At 36.1% G+C, this 18,802-nt stretch overlaps 1 protein-coding gene across 1 annotated transcript in view; it reads left to right on the top strand.

Moving 5' to 3' along the window:
* LOC128554066 (roc-COR-CHAT protease-like) overlaps positions 1-17,597 on the top strand; it is a 57,728-nt gene extending 40,131 nt beyond the window's left edge. The window contains exons 5-9 of the mRNA XM_053535283.1: positions 1,290-1,408; positions 2,587-2,747; positions 10,150-10,265; positions 10,533-11,094; positions 13,372-17,597. Coding sequence (XP_053391258.1) covers positions 1,290-1,408; positions 2,587-2,747; positions 10,150-10,265; positions 10,533-11,094; positions 13,372-13,670 — 1,257 coding nt within the window. The 3' untranslated portion in view covers positions 13,671-17,597. The remainder of the gene's footprint in view (positions 1-1,289; positions 1,409-2,586; positions 2,748-10,149; positions 10,266-10,532; positions 11,095-13,371) is intronic.
* Positions 17,598-18,802: the final 1,205 nt, after the last annotated feature.

Raw genomic sequence — 18,802 nt, 5'->3', positions numbered from 1 at the left:
TTTTCAACATAAAACTTATGATTAAATTTTTGCATGCAAGTTACTATCTCTAAACCTAATGCAGATACTGGATTGAAACTCTATAGATATTTTAACATTTATGGTAACATTTTCATCTAACATCTGGGACAACAATTCGGATAGTCGAGCATTGGCTGTCTTACGGACAACTCTTGTTGAAATTATTGTCACTGTAGTGAAAATTGAAAATACACAATAGAAAGTATGTTCTTAACAAAAATTCAACAATCAAATTAAACACCATTCATCATTGAAGGGAAAGTATCCACTTATAACCGGTAGTTAATTATCAGAACAATAGAAGACAGAAGTATGTTATGTAAAGAAAATACCCGTGTGTCTAACTGTAAACACACATATCTAATCCTTATCAATTAATCAGGTATTGTTAATATACCCCAAGATACAGAGTATAAAGGGGATATACTTGAGTCACGCATGTCCATTCATTCATGATGTCTGCTGCATATCTTCTTATTCGCTAGGAAGATTTTCATAAAACTAGCATGAATTATTAACCTCATCAAGACGACTGACACAGTGCACAGTCTAGGTCACTATGCCCAGGGTCTAATATTCCTGTATTTAAACAACGTCTAGGGACTATTTCCGTGGTCACACTTGAAGGTCAAAGGTGAAATTGCTTAACTTCTTGTCCGCACGAAATATTTTCACAAAGCTAGCAAACATTGTTTACCTCATCAAGACGACGTATGATTTGATATGTCAGATTTCTTCATCTTCCAAACAACAATCTTTAGATCTTTAGGTGCCATGTGATAGCCCTTAAAAATCGTGTTCTGTCAATATTTCGGGTCATGCAATTTTTATACATAAGGATTTCGCTTAAGCCGGTTCTAGGAGATGATCTGTCATGATCAGACTCAGCTAAACCGAGCCTACTATGATTTGCCTTGGGCTCATTCAGTAATTCCAAACGATCATGTTATAGATTTATGTTACATATAGTTAATTTTTCATTAACCCTAAGAAGGTTATTGATGATTTATAGGGATGTATTACAAACTGCCTTCCTATAAGTAATGTACAAACCACTTAACAGAAGAATAACAGAAGAATATATCATTTTCATGAAATCATAATATTGTTTTCAGATTACTTAATTTCTTTTTATAAGCATTATTTTTTACCAAACCTTGAAATAAGATAAATTTGTACTAAAATAAAAAGTAATGAAATCCTTTATTATTGTTATTATCAGTCTTATCACCACAAAAGGATAGTTCAAACATTCTTTTGTTAAACAGATATTACCCAAGAGAACTCTTAAACTTGCTAGTGAGAATCTGCATCTTCCAATTGATAACGAAGAATTTGAACTGTTCTTGAGGTTCCACCATGAGACGGGATATATCTTATACTTCAGGTATTTCATTTTGTATAGTATTACACTCTTAACTTAAAGGAAGAGAGTAAACATTAAGGATAGATGATTCCACACTACTTGGACGATGTGCGATATTGTCATGATAATATGACAAAAGATGTGCTTCAATCTTTGAAGTCATGATGAATGTAAAGAGATAACATATTTTTCTAAGTTGTAACTACAGTGTAATAAGCACAATATTCATGTATCTCTAATTTGACTGGTACAGGACGTCCATAGCTGAGTAGTTCAGACTTCGTATTTGGCTTGCCGTTCACCATATCTGGTTTGAAAGGAAACAAAAATCAGCATTTTTAACTATATCCATCTGGCTTCCAAACGGACGATGTTTCTACCCAGATTACCAATACCAACTATATTTGAAATAATGTATAGATGGTTACTTTTGATATCTACCATAAAAGCTGGAAAGTCACCATTTCATCTTCGCTGACATGAACTGAAATATTCAACAATTGTATCAGTATATGATTTGTTGATTCTATGCTTGTTTGATATTACTTTTGACTGAACATGTAAGCACTATTCACTGTACTACATGTAAATGGTAATAAATGTATATGAGCAATGACATTCATGAATAATCCTTTAAAATGAAGGATGTAATTAGATTTTAACGGTTGAAACAGCTATTGTTTACATGTATATGGTCCTAAAACTGGTGACGCAAAGAACACATCTATAATTATTAATATAAGATTCATTTACTGGTGTAGGGGTGCAGATGGAAATATCTGACTCCCAGGTAACGTCTTGGGTGTAAACATGGTTTGTCGAGTTACATGTTACACCAGGAGCCAGAAATCCATATTCGCGCGTACAACCAGTTATACTTTTTATTGTTTTCCATATTCAACAAAACGTATTAAAATGTAATCAAACGAATGACTTCTTTTATTCTTTTATTTTCTAACAGTAGCGAATTTTTAAAAAAGGAAGTTTACTCCCGTAAACTGGGTAGTCGTCTTGACTTTTCAAACGCAAACAACAACATAGAGTATTGGTTTTAATTCATCAAATGCAGCGTAACGTTTTGCAGGTATCAAAACAAAAAACGTTTTATGAACCAACAAGTATTTGATAAAGAACAATTTATTGTCCGGTAGGACAGAAATGTATTTCTGAACAATCACAATATTTTGTATTGTTTACAGCGATGAAAAACTAAAAGACCATATCATTTTGGAACCGCAGTGGTTAGCAGATGCACTAAAATGTTTTATAACGGCTAGACAATTTTGCACAAAGAAAGCAGATTTGTGTAAAATGTGGCTGGATTTCAACAACACAGCTATATTGAAAAGGGACTTTATAGGTATATTGTTCAGACATTTTTGTAAACTTGTACATTTTGTTTTGTTTTTAAAAATGAGTTACAGATTGTAGCATTAGAGGGGTACTGAGTTTTTTGCAAGATATATGCCAATTAAAGAAACCAGAAAGAATCTGTTTTATCGAATTACATTTACAGTTACTATATGACTATGAACTCATGAAAACTTGTGACAAACTGTACATTTAATAATCTGAACAAGAAACTACTTTATCTTGCTTGTAGAACAATTCAATTACATTTAAAAAGTAAAGTGAAATAAGACATTTTATAGCAACCTGTATGTCTTTTCCTGACGTGGCATATGTAAGTCAGGGTAGTAGAATAATGTAAATTGCGAAATAAGATGTGTGTGTGTGTGTGTGTGTTCGGGTTTAACGTCTTTTTCAACATTTTTTCAGTCATATAAATGACGATGTCTCCTTGTAGCATTGAGCAAAATGCCCAACTTTATATTGCTGCCTCACTGGAATATCACGCCGTAGACACGTGGCATAAAACCCCACCCAGTCTTATTATACCGACACCAGGCTGACCAGTCCTAGCACTATCCTCTTAAAGCGAGGAAGCTACTAGTACCATTTTTACGTCTTTGGTATGACCCGGCCTGGGATCGAACCCACGACCTCCCACACTTGAAGCTGGCGCTTTACTACTAGGTTACCAAGGCGGTCTATAATTAAGCATGGAAATAATATATAAGAACAAGAGGGCCATAATGGCCCTATATCGCTCACCTGTTATCATTGCATTTAAGTTCAGGAAGGTCAAAAAATCATAAGAAAATTTAGTTGAAATTTTCTTGAAGTTACTTCAAATGAAATTATTTTCAAATCAGGCCAGTAGTTGTATACATGAAGCTCAAAGAACAGGGGGCCGAGTGGTTAAGGTCGCTGACTTGTAATCACTTGCCCCTAATTGATGTGGGTTCGAGCCTCACTCGGGGCGTTGAATTCTTCATGTGAGGAAGCCATCCAGTTGGATTACGGAAGGTCGGTGGTTCTACCCAGGTGCCCGCTCGTGATGAAATAATGCACGGAGGGGCACCTGGGGTCTTCCTCCACCATTAAAGCTGGAAAGTCGCCGTATGACCTATCATGTGTCGGTGCGACGTTAAATCCAACAAAACAAAGGACAGGAACAACAAAGGGAAGAATTAAAAATAAATCTAAATCCTCAGAAAAAAATATCTAAGTCCAAAGGACAGAAACAACAAATGGAATAAATTTAACCAAAAAGAAAAAAAAAATCTAACAAGGTACAGATATATCAAAATACACCTAAATATTGGAGTTACCATCTATGTTGTACCAGAGAAAAGTGATCTCGGTTTTTCCCTACGGCCAATAATAAAAAGTTGCTAAATAAGCTATTTATAGTAACATAAAGGGGAAGCAATTAAGAAAATAAAAATATTGTAAGGCAACAAAAGAAGGATCTGCCAAATAAAAACAAGAGCACTGCAATGCAACGCAAATGCAGAACAATATACACACAAAACAGCGTCATATTACTTTTGTCCCCTAAGTGTGATCTTGACTTGAAGTGAGCCATCCGAGACATGCGCTTTGCACGTCGTTTGGATGAGGTGAACATTTGTGTCAGGTTTCTTTGAAATCCGTCAAGGGGTTCAAGAGTTACAGAGCAGAAGGAAAATTGCTAACCAACAGACAGGCAGACGGACACTAAGGTGATAACATAATACGTCCCTTTGGATGTATAAAAAGAATCGAGATCTTATGGTGATATAAGTTGTGTGCAAGATTGGTTAAAATCAAATCATAAATGAAGCTGCTATTGTGCAGACAATGTCAAAATAGCTAATTTTGGCTCTTTCAGGAGCCATAACTTTAGAACCCATAATGGAATCTGGCCAGTTCAAGAAAGGAACCAAGATCTTGTGGTGATACAAGTTGTGTGCAAGTATGATAAAATTAAAATCATAAATGAAGCTGCTTTTGTGCAGACAAAGTCAAAATAGCTAATTTTGACTCTTTCAGGGGCCATAACTCTGGAACCCATCATGGGATCTGACCGGTTCAAGAAAGGAACCAAGATCTTATATGGTGACACAAGTTGTATGCACGTTTGATTAAATTCACATAAATAAATGAAGGTGCTATCGTGCAGACAAGGTCAAAATAGCTAATTCTGGCCCTTTCAAGGGCCATAACTCTAGAACCCATAAAGGAATCTGGCTAGTTCAAGACAGGAACCAAGATCTTGTGGTGAGAACAAGTTGTGTGCAAGTTTGATTAAAAACAATTCATAAATGAAGCTGCTATTGTGCAGACAAGGTCAAAATAGCTAATTCTGGCCCTTTGAGGGGCCATAACTCTAGAACCTATAATGGAATCTGCCTAGTTCAAGACAGGAACCAAGATCTTGTGGTGAGAACAAGTTGTGTGCAAGTTTCATTAAAAACAATTCATAAATGAAGGTGCTATTGTGCAGACAAGGTCAAAATAGCTAATTTTGGCCCTTTCAGGGGCCATAACTCTAGAACCCATTATGGAATCTTACCAGTTCAAGAAAGGAACCGAGGTCTTATGGTGACACAAATTTTGTGCAAGTTTGATTAAATTCAAGTCATAAATGAAGCTGCTACTATGCAGACAAGGTCAAAATAGCTAATTCTGGTCCTTTCAGGAGTCATCACTCTGGAACCCATAATGGAATCTGGCCAGTTAAAGAAAGGAACCGAGATCTTATAGTGATACAAGTGGTGTGCAAGGTTAGTAAAAATCAAATAAATAAAGCTGCTATTATGCAGACAAGGTCAAAATAGCTTATTTTGGCCCTTTCAAGGACCATAACTCTGGAAATCATAATGGGATCTGGCCAGTTCAAGAACGGAACCAAGATCTTTTGGTGATACAAATTGTGTGCAAGTTTGGTTAAAATCAAATCATAAATGAAGCCATTATCTAGCAGACAAGAAATTGTTGACGGACGACGGAAGAAGGGTGATCACAAAAGCTCACCTTGTCACTATGTGACAGGTTAGCTAAAAATGGATTGCACAATAGCTAAAAGGATTTAAATTATGCACCCTCTTCACTGTGTATCCTGTTAAATTCATTGGCATTTTATATAAATTGATTACTTAAGTTAATCATGTGCATAATGTATTGATCAACCTTTAAGATTAAAATTTTGTTGGCCCGTTTTTATGTCACGCATATCGTTTCATAATTTCTTCTCAAAGTTTTTATCGGAATTTGATCCAATAGTCAGTTTTATACCTTAAGGATTACTACTCGTAATAGGCATCAATTTCACCAAAAGCGTACTTATAACTTGGTGATGTAAGCTTTGAAAATGTCAAACGATAGAAATAAGGTGCATATTGACAAGTTATATAGTGACAGAAGTTCTCAAAAGTTTCCTTTTGATTACTTGCCCTGATATTTTGGTTTTTATGAGTTATCTCCCCTGAAAACTAAAAAATGAAAATAATAATTTTCTCCTTTTCCCTACGAGGAATTTTAAATTTCTTTTTGATATTTGTATCAGAATCATATAATGCAGCTTTCTACTGCAAAATTTTCTCGAAACACCTTTAAACGGGGTTTTAGTATTATATGTCCATTACGAATTATTTTGAAATCTTTGAAGAACCAAATGATATATGATTTTCTTTTTTGCGAGCATTGTCAGTATCTTCTATTCTGCTGATTATATTCAAATTTAAAGCTTTGGTGGTGTAAAGAACATTTAAATACACTGCAATGCATCCAGAACGCAACACTTTGTGACATCCTGCCGAAGATCTTTTTAAATAACTTTACCTAGACAGAACGTAATCATTAATAGTTAGGGATTATATATTTTTTAGCTCACCAGAGTACAAAGTGCTGAAGGTGAGCTATTGTGACCGGTCATTGTCCGGTGTCCCGCAGCGTCAGTCGTGCGTCGTGCGTCGTCCGTCAACACTTGCGTTGTGAACACTCTAGAGGTCACCTTTGTGACTCAATCTTTATGAAACTTTGTTTGTTTGTTTTGGGTTTAACGCCGTTTTTCAACAGTACTTCAGTCATATAACGGCGGGCAGTTAACCTAACCAGTGTTCCTGGATTCTGTACCAGTACAAACCTGTTCTCCGTAAGTAACTGCCAACTTTCCGACATGAATCAGAGGTGGAGGACTAATGATTTCAGACACAATGTCGTTTATCAAATAGTCAGAACATACCCCCCGCCCGAGGATTGAACTCACGACCCCGCGAAACGTAGACAGACGCTCTACCTACTGAGCTAAGCGGGCGGGCTTTATGAAACTTGGTAAGAATGTTAGTCTTGATGGTCTGTAGGTCAAAAACTAGGTCACCTAGTCAAATCAAATGAAAAGCTTGTGAACACTAGAGGCCACAGTTGTAACTCAGTCTTTATGAAACTGGGTCAGAATGTTTGTCTTAATCATTTCTAGGTCAAGCTTGAATCTTGGTCATGTGGGATGAAAACCTAAGTCACTAGGCCAAATCAAAGGAGACAACAATTTAAGTTTGAAACTCATGAGTATTTGTCAGAATGCTATAGGTCAAGTTCGAATATGGGTCATGTGGGGTCAAAAACAAGGTCACTCGGTCAAATCAAAGAAAAAGCTTGTGAACACTCTAGAAACCACAGTTGTAACCAAATCTTTATGATATTTAGTCAGACTGTTTGTCTTGATCAGACAGATCAACTCTGGTGAGCGATATATTGGGCCATCAGTTGCAATCAATTTTAATCAAACTTACACACAACTTGTATTGGCATAATATCTGGGTTCCTTTCGAAAACTGGTCAGATCCCATCATGGGTTCCAGAGTTATGGCCCCTATAAGGGCCAAAATTTACTATTTTTGGCTTGTGAACACGATAGAGACCACATTTTGCAGTCAACTTCAATTTAACTTGCACACAAGTTGCATTGGCATAATATCTCGGTTCCTTTCGAAAAATGGCCAGATCCCATCATAGGTTCCAGAGTTATTGCCCCTTAAATTTATGTCAACAGATTGACTTGGGCAATCAGAGAAGATACATATTGACTGAATTTATGACAAATTACCTCCCTTTATTTTTTATCTAAATGAACACACATTAGCAGCTTCTAATGAGGTTGGTTTGAAATGTTATTTATGTCTTCCATGGTAAAAAATAATCGTGTAAGATAACTCTTGATTGAACATTTATCGATATGAATACTTTCTAATATATTGATGTATAGGCTTGTACTCTGTATCTTTCACATGCGTATACCAATGCATGATTACCTCCCCAGATCTTAATAGAAATGAATTTATCTCGGTAAATATTTATAGAACTCATTTGAAATTCCATTATTGTCTTTAGTTGGACTGAGGCAGTCAGGGTAGATAGCTATTGACTAATTTTATGTCAGATTACCTCCCTTTGTTTATCCCCCGCCGTGGCGGAGGGATTATAGGAATGGTCTGCGTCCGTCCTTCCGTCCGTCCGTCCTTCCGTCTTTCCGTCCGTCCTTCCGTCCGTAACAAAATCGTGTCCGGTCCATATCTCCTAAATCCCTTGAAGGATTTTCATGAAACTTTGGTCAAATGATCACCTCATCAAGACGATGTGCAGAACCCATGAGTCAGCCTTGTCGGTTCAAGGTCAAGGTCACAACTCAAGGTCAAAGGTTTGAGCCTGCCATTTTGTGTCCGCTCTATATCTCCTAAACCGCTTGAAGGAATTTTATAAAACTTGGGTCAAATGATCACCTCATCAAGACGATGTGCAGAACCCATGAGTCAGCCATGCTGGCTCAAGGTCAAGGTCACAACTCAAGGTCAAAGGTTTGAGCCTTCCATTTTGTGTCCGCTCTATATCTCTTAAACCCCTTGAAGGAATTTTATAAAACTTGGGTCAAATGATCACCTCATCAAGACGATGTGCAGAACCCATGAGTCAGTCATGCCGGCTCAAGGTCAAGGTCACAACTTAGGGTCAAAGGTTTGAACCTTCCATTTTGTGTCCGCTCTATATCTCCTAAACCCCTTGAAGGATTTTCATCAAACTTTGGTCAAACGATCACCTCATCAAGGCGATGTGCAGAACTTATGAGTCAGCCATGTCGGCTCAAGGTCAAGGTCACAACTGAAGGTCAAAGGTTTGAGCCTTCCATTTCGTGTCCGCTCTATATCTCCTAAACCCCTTGAAGGAATTTTATAAAACTTGGGTCAAATGATTACCTCATCAGAACGATGTGCAGAAATTATGGGTCAACCATGCCAGCTCAAGGTCAAGGTCACAACTAAGGGTCGAAGGTTTGAGCCTTCCATTTGGTGTCCACTCTGTATCTCCTTAACCCCTTGAAGGATTTTCATCAAACTTGGGTCAAATGATCACCTCATCAAGAACTCATGAGTCAGCCATGTCAACTCAAGGTCAAGGTCACAACTGAAGGTCAAAGGTTTCAGCTCTGTATCTCCTAAACCCCTTGAAGGATTTTCATGAAACTTTGGTCAAATGATCACCTCACCAAGACGTTGTGCAGAATTCATGAGTCAGCCATGTCAGTTCAAGGTCAAGGTCACAGCTAAAATCAAAGGTTTTACCCTTTCACTATCCATAGCAGTGGCGGGGGATTTAGCTGTCTTTCAGACTGCCTTGTTTCAAATCAGAATTGGTGTATCTCAGTAACCAATGAAGATACTGAGATGAAATGTCACTTATGCCATCAGATGGACTGGGACAATCGGGGTAGATAACTTTTGACTGAATTTATGACAATTACCTCCCTTTATTTTATGGAAATGAATATATATCAGCAGCATCTAATGAGATTGGTTTTAAATGTTATTTAAGTCTTCCTGGGTAAGGAATAGTCATGTTAGTACAAAAATACAGCATTTGAGCCTAGGACCCTACAACTTGGTATGGAAAGTGGCCCTGACTAGGTCGAAAGTGACTGTTGTAAGAAAATATTTATCCTGTTGATATTTAATGTGTATGCAAAACTTGATCATATCATTTTGAGCAATGGTACACAGGTGAGCGATATAGGGCCATCATGGCCCTCTTGTTACAGTAAGTGGTTTATAATTTTGACGTTTCATTTCATTTAGCAGAAAAGTAGGATACATGTTTTGTTGAAAAAGATAAGTTCTTGTTGGGATATGTGTTCATACCATACTTTCGATGAATAGAAGCTAGTTAAAAAATCTTTTTATGTACTTGAATATCTCTATTGTACCTACACAATATTTTTGTGATTATTTAGTTCTCATTTCATTTAAAAAGAAAACCTGTAACGTTAGTCCCTTAAATGCCAGAGACCAAACTTAGAACTATTGAGAAATGTCTGGCAAATCATTGTTGAGGATGATAATAAGTTTTGACATTTTATGAGTTTAATAAATTCATATTGTTTCCAGATGCCGTTTGGAGCAGAGAGACACTCTTTCAAGAACATCAAGACTTAATCTTGAATTTTATGGAAAGGTTGGACATAATTGCCAGACCACGGCAGGCTTTGAACTCTGGAAACACTGTAATTGAATGTTGATATTTTCGTCAGTTTACACAAACATTAAATATATTTATAAACCAGAAAAGGTATTAAAATGATTTATACATACTAGTTTGGTCCTTACTGAAATTTCTTTGTCCTGTCTAATCGTCCGTCACGGTATAGTACTCATAGTTTTGTGTATTAATTTCAATTATCATTGCAAAAACCTTTACATTTAAGCAAGCATTTAACTGAGCTATTAATGTCGTTTAATTTTGACTTTAAAATGTACATGTTGTCTTACAGTTTGAAGACTTTTACTTCGCCCCATGCTTTTTGAAGCAAACTGCACCAGACTTGCTTCTTGAAATCGATGAACAGGAATGCAAGTCTACATCTAGACTGTGTTTCACAACATCTTCAAGAATAATATCAGTCCAACTATTCAACAAGCTTTTGGCGGAATGTATTACAAAATGGCCAATTTCAAAACAGAATGATCAGTACCTTATATTCTGTGGATGTGCACTTTTCAGTGTTGCCAAATTGCATGAATTGTACATTTACCTTAGGGACAGTGTGATACAAATCTGGATATACAAGTACAGTAAAAAAGAACCCGAACCAGATAGTGTTGTTTGCAGCAATGTCAAGGACTTCATTACAGACAGTTTAAATAATGGTATCAGAGGTTCAACTGAGTTAGAAATGTTTGTCATTTGTCAAGAATCACCGTTCAAGACAACAGAGAACATGTTGAAAGTAGACGACCTGTTGCGAGAAGAAGAATACAAATGTAACAGTCACGAACGTCGGCATGTAGTCAGCACATCAACGCTCTTGAAATGCTGGTTTCCAAAACATTTTGGTGAGAACCTTGAAACTCCTTTATGGTTATTCAAATTGTTTTCGTTACGAAGTACTTAACATTAATCAGCTAGTCATCACTTAGTAGTAAAAGTTTTCTTAATAACTGTTTATGCGCATTTTCTACTTTGAAAATATAAATCGTATGGGTAGGTATGTGATTGTTTGTTTGTTTGTTTGTTTTGGGTTTAACGCCGTTTTTCAACAGTATTTCAGTCATGTAACGGCGGGCAGTTAACCTAACCAGTGTTCCTGGATTCTGTACCAGTACAAACCTGTTCTCCGCAAGTAACTGCCAACTTCCCCACATGAATCAGAGGTGGAGGACTAATGATTTCAGACACAATGTCGTTTATCAAATAGTCACGGAGAACATACGCCCCGCCCGAGGATCGAACTCACGACCCCGCGATCCGTAGACCGACGCTCTACCTACTGAGCTAAGCGGGCGGGCTAGGTATGTGATTGCTTTTTGCAAAAGTAAAATTATAAGTTAATTAAATACTTTTATCAATTCAAACTTACCAGTCCTCAATTTGTGTAGTCGTTATAGTTTACTTGTCTGAAGTTAAGATCTGTATTTACTAAGATAGTATATACCTTGAACAGCTTTATTTTTCAATTTAACCAACCTGCGTAGATGTTCAAATTTAACTTAACAAAACATTCAGCATAACAAGATTATATGCCACATGTTAAAAAACAAGGAGGGAAAGCCACGTTCTAAAAACGTAGTCTCCCTAAACGTAAACCCAACGGATGCGCACACGACTAATACACAGTCACACAAAGTAAACGCACAAGGACAAAACAAACAAAGGAACACAGTGGGGCACCGCCTTGGAACGATCAGTAGCAAAACCACCACTGGGGAGCTTAAACCGGTTTATGGTGCACCTAACCTCACTCTTACCCCCACCATGTTCCAAAGTCACAGGACAGAGCAAATAAAAGTTATCCTCTCCAGGTGAAACGCTAACATACGCGAAAGCAACAGAAGGCACGAAATGTAAAACACAGAAATGCTCTTGTGTATTTATATAAATGCAATCCTTAAGAAACTAAAACGCATGTACTCAATGCCTTTGCAAAACACAGAGCAACAAGGGAAACAACCTTAAGTTCCTGACGTAAGTCCCATACCACTACATTAAAGATAAAGGTAACACTTAGAGGTCAAAGAATTTACATTGTTTCGTGTCAGACCTATAGCTTGTATGAATAAATGGATATTCAGGTTCCTTAGCAAAAAAAACAAAAACATTCATCAGAATTAGAGCATGTGTTTTGTTCAAGACCTAGATTTCTAGCTTAAAGGTTAATATCACCTTTAGAGGAAGATTATGTTACGTTGGTAAATTTTTGTTTTAAAGGGTAATATTCATATATTGCCAGTAAAACCTAGTCCCCTTTCTCAAAAGTTAAGGTAAAGTAATTTTCTTCATTTTTTATGTCCAGTCTATATTTTAGTCTATTTTCTATTTTGTATGTATACACAGGTATTTAAGAAAACTTGGCACAATCGTTCTCAAAATAAGACAGCGTGACAAGTGTAAATTTATACCCCAAGCTCAAAGGACTAGATTGCCTTTATTGGGTCAAACAAGTTGTCATTTCTCTTCTCCGGCCAATAAATATTACACTTGTTTACCTTAACATTCAGTTATTTAAAGGTGATCTAAATAGGCACAGTCGTTTTTTTCAAGTCCATAACTCCAGTATATTTGTTCCATTATCAAAGTGCCATTACGCAAAGGACTCGCGTGCATAACATATTGGGTGTATCAGTGTTCTATGGACACATTCCTAGTTTTATCAAAACCAAGCACATATTGATTTTATTTTTGTGCGCTTAATACCAGAAGATGGTAACTGATCAGAATTCAAATGATCATGCGAGTGACAATCATAAAACTTCTATATTTATTTTTCTTTTACTTATTGTATATGTCCATCAGTAGCCGTTTTATCCATAGTGGTATTTATGCATATTTTTGGACAATATTGTACAAAATTTGGTTTTGTATGTTGTTGTGAAAACTTTGATAATTTAGAAAACAGGCACGGGTACGTATTCTTTCTGTCTTAGAAGTCAGTCTGTGATATGTCAGCCTATATCTGTCAAAATTATAATGAAACGTTCCCGTTAAGACAATTTTGGAAAAATATAGTTCGATTTCGGAAATCAAAAGTAGAACACAGAAATATACTTTATCTAATATATTTTTCTTATTAAAAGTTTGAATGATAATGAGCAACTTTCCGCTTCTCATTTCAGAATATCAAGCTGACCATTCCGATGCATTCCTGAACCGCTCACCTACGGAAAAAGAATTAAGTCGGTTAGCACAAAGAATCGGAAGAGAATATCGTTCTCTTGGATTCGAACTTGGCCTGACTCGTCCCCAGCTAGATCATATTGAAATGGAAGAAAGAAATCGTACACCAGTAGACAAAATAACAGCAATGTTAAGTGAGTGGGTTAAGGAGAAAGCAGATGTTGCAACATTTCAAGAATTAAAAAGAGCAATGGTTGCAATTGGTATCGAGTGGAATGTTGTTTTTGAAAGACGTTAACAATTCCATTGAGTTTATTGTGAACAATTTAATGAGGTAGATATTTAGATAATTATTGAGAAATAACCATGTTAACGATATATATTAATTGTCAGTCCATGACGATTACTGTCTTTATAATATAGGAAAATATTGGTTTTAGAATTGGGTTTGGCGCCAATGATATGGCTTTAGCTCCCCATCAATAATTATATACTTTTATTACATCATATGTGCATAATAATGGTGGACGGATAGCTCAGTGTAGATTTGCACACTGGCCTTCCAATCCTGAGGTCGGGGGTTCGATCCCCGGCAGCTTCTCGGGAATTTTCAGAAACGCTTTTCAGTGTTTCCCACCCAGCTAGAGGTGTACTGGTCAGGAACCTAGGCAATCCTTGCGTGTATCAGTGCTATACACTGGGCACGTTAAAGAACCGACTGTCTATTCGCAACGAGCTAGGCTAACTTAGCCGGACAAGTCTGTATCTGATTTCTGATATTTAAATCTGGTATAATATAATATATACCCTGTATCCATGCAGATAGTCTGTGTTTAGACCCTGTGTTTTGTTCATATGAGTTAACTGATGAGGCTATTCAAATTGTGTATAATTATGTCCCTTTTCTTCTCAAAACATTGTGTCTGTGAAAGATTGGTTTCAGCATCTCCTGAATCCCGGAGGTCGACCTTTCATCATGTCGAGCTATTACAGCAGATAATGAACTTGTTATGTGGACTGGTGATTTAATAATATTTATTGTCATTCACACATGTGATAAAAAAAACCCTAGGATGATTGGACATGCAGAGTAAATTACCCTATTGATTTATGGGTCATTTGTTAAAAAGTCATAGGGACCAGAACAAGGAAAACAATTTTCGATCAGTAACTTGACCCAGAACCTTCATAGAATGATAGGATTTACAGAATAGATTAACCTTATCGCTTTTGGGGTCAGGTCACTTGAGCAAAGGTCAAGGTCACAGGACCTGAACATGGAAAACTTTTTCCCATCAATAACTTCAGAACCACTTGACCCAGAATATAGAAACTTCATAGGATGATTTGACGTTCAGAGTAGAAGTCCCATTATTATTTTGGGGTCATTCAATCAAAGGTCAAGGTCACCGGGGCCAGAGAATGGAAAACCAGTTTCAAATCCATTACTTGAGAACCAATATGCCCAGAATATTGAAACTTCATAGGAAGATTGGACACGCCGAGCAGATGATCGCTATTGCAGCCAACCATCAGTGTCTCTTTGACACTCGCTGCTGTCCCCAATTAACGTCTTGCCTGTTACTACTATGCACTGGGGCAGACATACGCTTTTCTACAAAAGCATCTTCTAGCTGGTGTGTAGTAATCCTTTACCAAGATTGTTCAAATTATTCCCTGGGGTTAATTCTTGTCCCACCCGGGATGTTGGGGGCACATGGTTTATGCAAGTACTAAACTCAGGTGAGCGATATCGGGTCATTATGTCCCCCTGTATATTGTTCTGTATACATGTTTCAGCTATGACTCCTAGATCAGCGAAGGGGTTTATGTTAATCTTAACATGAATTAGAGCCAATGAGAATCTATCCTTTGCGTCATATGGTTATATGAAGCAATCGCTAACAGAGTACTCAGTCTTTGTTTAGTTGCGGAAACTGTTAGTTGTGGTTTAATAAAACCTCCACCTCCCCAACCACCTCTTTTTAGGTAGATCAGTTGTTTATAACTTTCATGATCCTTTGGATTCGTCGAGACCATTAATTCCAAAGTATGATTAATGATTCTCCTTGGCTCTTCATTTTAAAAAGTTGTAATGTTTTGTTTTGTTTACTTCATTACTTGAAATTTGAAGCCATTTTTATTTGTGCAATCCGGTTTTATAACTAAATTTCATTATACTATATTTTACTTAGCGGGCGGTGGTTTCTGGTCGCCAGGATATAGAAACCTGTCACTGATTTATAGTCACTAAGTCTTTTGCTTTTATGGTATTTTAATAAGAAATACCCTTTATTCAATTCAATATTTGTTGTTGAGTTTTCTATACTGTATAGAGTGATACTTCGAAACAATAGCACATAAAACAAATTTACTGCAGAATGTGATTAAAAATATGATGTACTCTATACATGATATTTGTTACTGATAATGGGAAGACATGTATTCGCAGAGGTCCAGGTCTAAGCAGTGCACACGTAGATCTAAATTAGCACATTGTATGTCAAGACAGTGCGTTGCGTATGGCTTAACAAGCACTTTACAGAAGAACCTTTAACACTTTAATTCATTTTTTGTGTAAAGTTCATAGATTGAAAAAGAGATGAAGCTTAAATTGTCACTCTAATATGTAAATCTAGAACAATGAATGCATTTGTATCCTAACATATTCTTTTCTGAACATTATATCGAATATTTACAGTCCATACACTCCCAAATGTATTTTGTTAACCCAAAAGTCTACAACGTTGCGATCAATTACAAACATCACCATGAAAACAAAACGTGCATTTTCCCCCAAAGTTGCTTGTTGAAATCGTGCGTTGTGTAGCAATGTTAGAACATGTTAGTTATCGTTGACTCTTTAACCGTTTCATAAATCTAGTAGTATGCAATATTCAACCAAAAATACCATATGAAAGAAAGAAAGTTGAATAATTTTATATACATTTGTGTATGTATATTTAAACAGATTTATGTATTTGTCTACTGTTTGTATTTTCTATCAAAATTTTTTACGTTTTATGAGTGATAAAGTTTATAACTCCGACAATAGCTGGTGTAGAGGTGTAGTTAGATAATTAATTAGAGCCAATGAGAATTTAAATCCCTTGTCACATGATGCGATTGGACCAGTTTCCGTCAAGAGAATCACTCTTGCTTTTTGTTATTGTGTATTTTCTCATAACAGCCTCCACCGTCCTCTACCACCTCTATATTTTAGGTTTCTAGTAGGCGGTCAATATTATCGCCTCTAGTTTCATGTCGCCTGTATTATTTATAAAGTGCCTTATATTTCTTAGAGTTAGAAAGCTTTAGTTGTTTTCTGTTTGGCGGTTTCTTAGAAATTTTAATGTTAATTCTGAAATTTCACATACGGACATTTAAATAGGTACTGCAGCTAATTATTGATTTATTTTTGACCGACTCACCGTCAAAGTAACCGCTTTAGGCGTTTTGGCCAATTTAGCATATTTTGCACGTGCATGGCATGTGCACCAATATGCACGTGTTAATGAACACTTTCGGCATTACTGACGAAAGTCCTACTGGAAAAACACATATCATCGTTAAATTGACGCAAGGGCAACGCGCCCGGGCTGTCGGAATTATACAACAAAATTCAAAATCGGTCATTTCAATTAATTGTATTTTGGTTAAATTTTGGAAAAAAAAGAGCACGGATGGTAGATAACCAACGAGTGAAGGGTCTTGTAAACGGAAATAAGGTTACAAATGGAAATAACCATCAAAGTAACAGTTACAAACAAATAACATCAAAATTCTATTGGAATTGTAAAAACAATATCACACGTGCCGTAAATGTGTCCCACCTAGCAACATTCCGACAGCTCGATCCCATTGCTCTTGTGTCAATTTCACCATAATATGTGTTTTTCTAGTTGGACTTTCATCAGTAATGCCATAATTGTAAACTAACACGTGCATGTTGGTGCACATGCAAAATATCCAATATTAGGCAAAACGCCTAATGTGGTTACTTTGGCCATGAGTCACCAAAAATAAATTAATAATTAGCTGCAGTACCTATTCAAATGTCTGCATGTGAAATTTCGTGTAAATACCTGCATTATTGACAAAATGGTAAATACAAATATAAACTGACCGATGAGGAATTTTGTTGAGTGTATGTATAGATGCAGTTTAGTTCTTATGTATGTTATTTTATTACATGTTTGTTTTGTAAAATAAAAGACAAGTAGAAGCAACCGCGTCTTTTTTCCAAACCAATGGTTAAATCGACATGCTTCCTTTAATCTGACGGGTGTTTCCAAATGCTGTTTATTGTCTGTTAATGTTGTTTAGTAATATACAATTTTAAATGTCTACCTTACATAGTGTAAAGGAAGCATGTTAATTATTTCTAATCTGGCTTTAAATTATATTCATCGATGGGTAACAAACCTTAACTTACAATGTGTATATTACAAGGTACTTAAGAATGAAAACGTTTAAAATGTAAAAAGAGAAACATTGTTATCAGAAGAGAAGGACAAGTTTACCCTGCTCATTTTCAATATTGAAATTAATATACGTGCACATTTAAACAATAATTTTCCTGTAACTTCAGCCTGCTGAATATTTACAGTACATTGTAACACCCTGTAGAAATGTGTAACGCATACACGCTGCGTTCATGACTATGCATTCCAGTTCCAAGATTTATTTTAAGTAACATTGGTTTTAAATCAAAGCCTACAAACGAATGCTCGATTATATCGCAGTTGAAGTAGATCTCCTCTCCATCAAATGATAAATCGTTTTGTAGAGTGACTGTTACTGATATCAACTGCCCAGTCCCCGTCAAAGAGAATATCTCTGGCAAAATTCACCCGACAAGGAGAGGCAATGCTTTCAGGAAAATAAATAATGAGTGAATCCGCACTTCTGCATTGAGTTCACATATTCCGTCCATTCTTTTATTTATGTAATAACGTCATTAAAGTCTTAAATAAATTACATCAGATCAGCTATTACTTACAAACGTTTTTATAATAAATACAAGCAATACCTGCATGTGAAACTAATATGGCATCCAGCGAGAAACAGTATTTGCTTTATAATCCATTTTCCGCCTGTTAAATTACTTTTGAATGTATCCTTATTATTTAGGAAATATAAGAAATAAAGGTGTTAGGTACATTAATATGTTTTAATGATGAACGAAATTACTCATACGCGGCAGGTTTTGAATTAAGAAACTTAGAACTAACAGCAGCTTCAAGAAGTTCAATTATATTTTATCTTGGATTTGGTAAGTTGCCACCGCATAAAACATTTCTATTTGTTTGAATCTTAAAATAGTCTTATCCGAGATTTACGATATACATAAACGCATTTTTTTCATGAAAACTGAAGGGTAATTGCATTCTACAGTGTGTAGTACTTTCCGAATGACTTCCTCTGATT

Source organism: Mercenaria mercenaria, unplaced genomic scaffold (genome assembly GCF_021730395.1).
Source record: "Mercenaria mercenaria strain notata unplaced genomic scaffold, MADL_Memer_1 contig_4684, whole genome shotgun sequence".
Lineage (NCBI taxonomy): Eukaryota > Metazoa > Mollusca > Bivalvia > Venerida > Veneridae > Mercenaria > Mercenaria mercenaria.
Note: the sequence above shows the minus strand (reverse complement) of the source record. Positions and strands in the feature narration are given on the sequence as shown.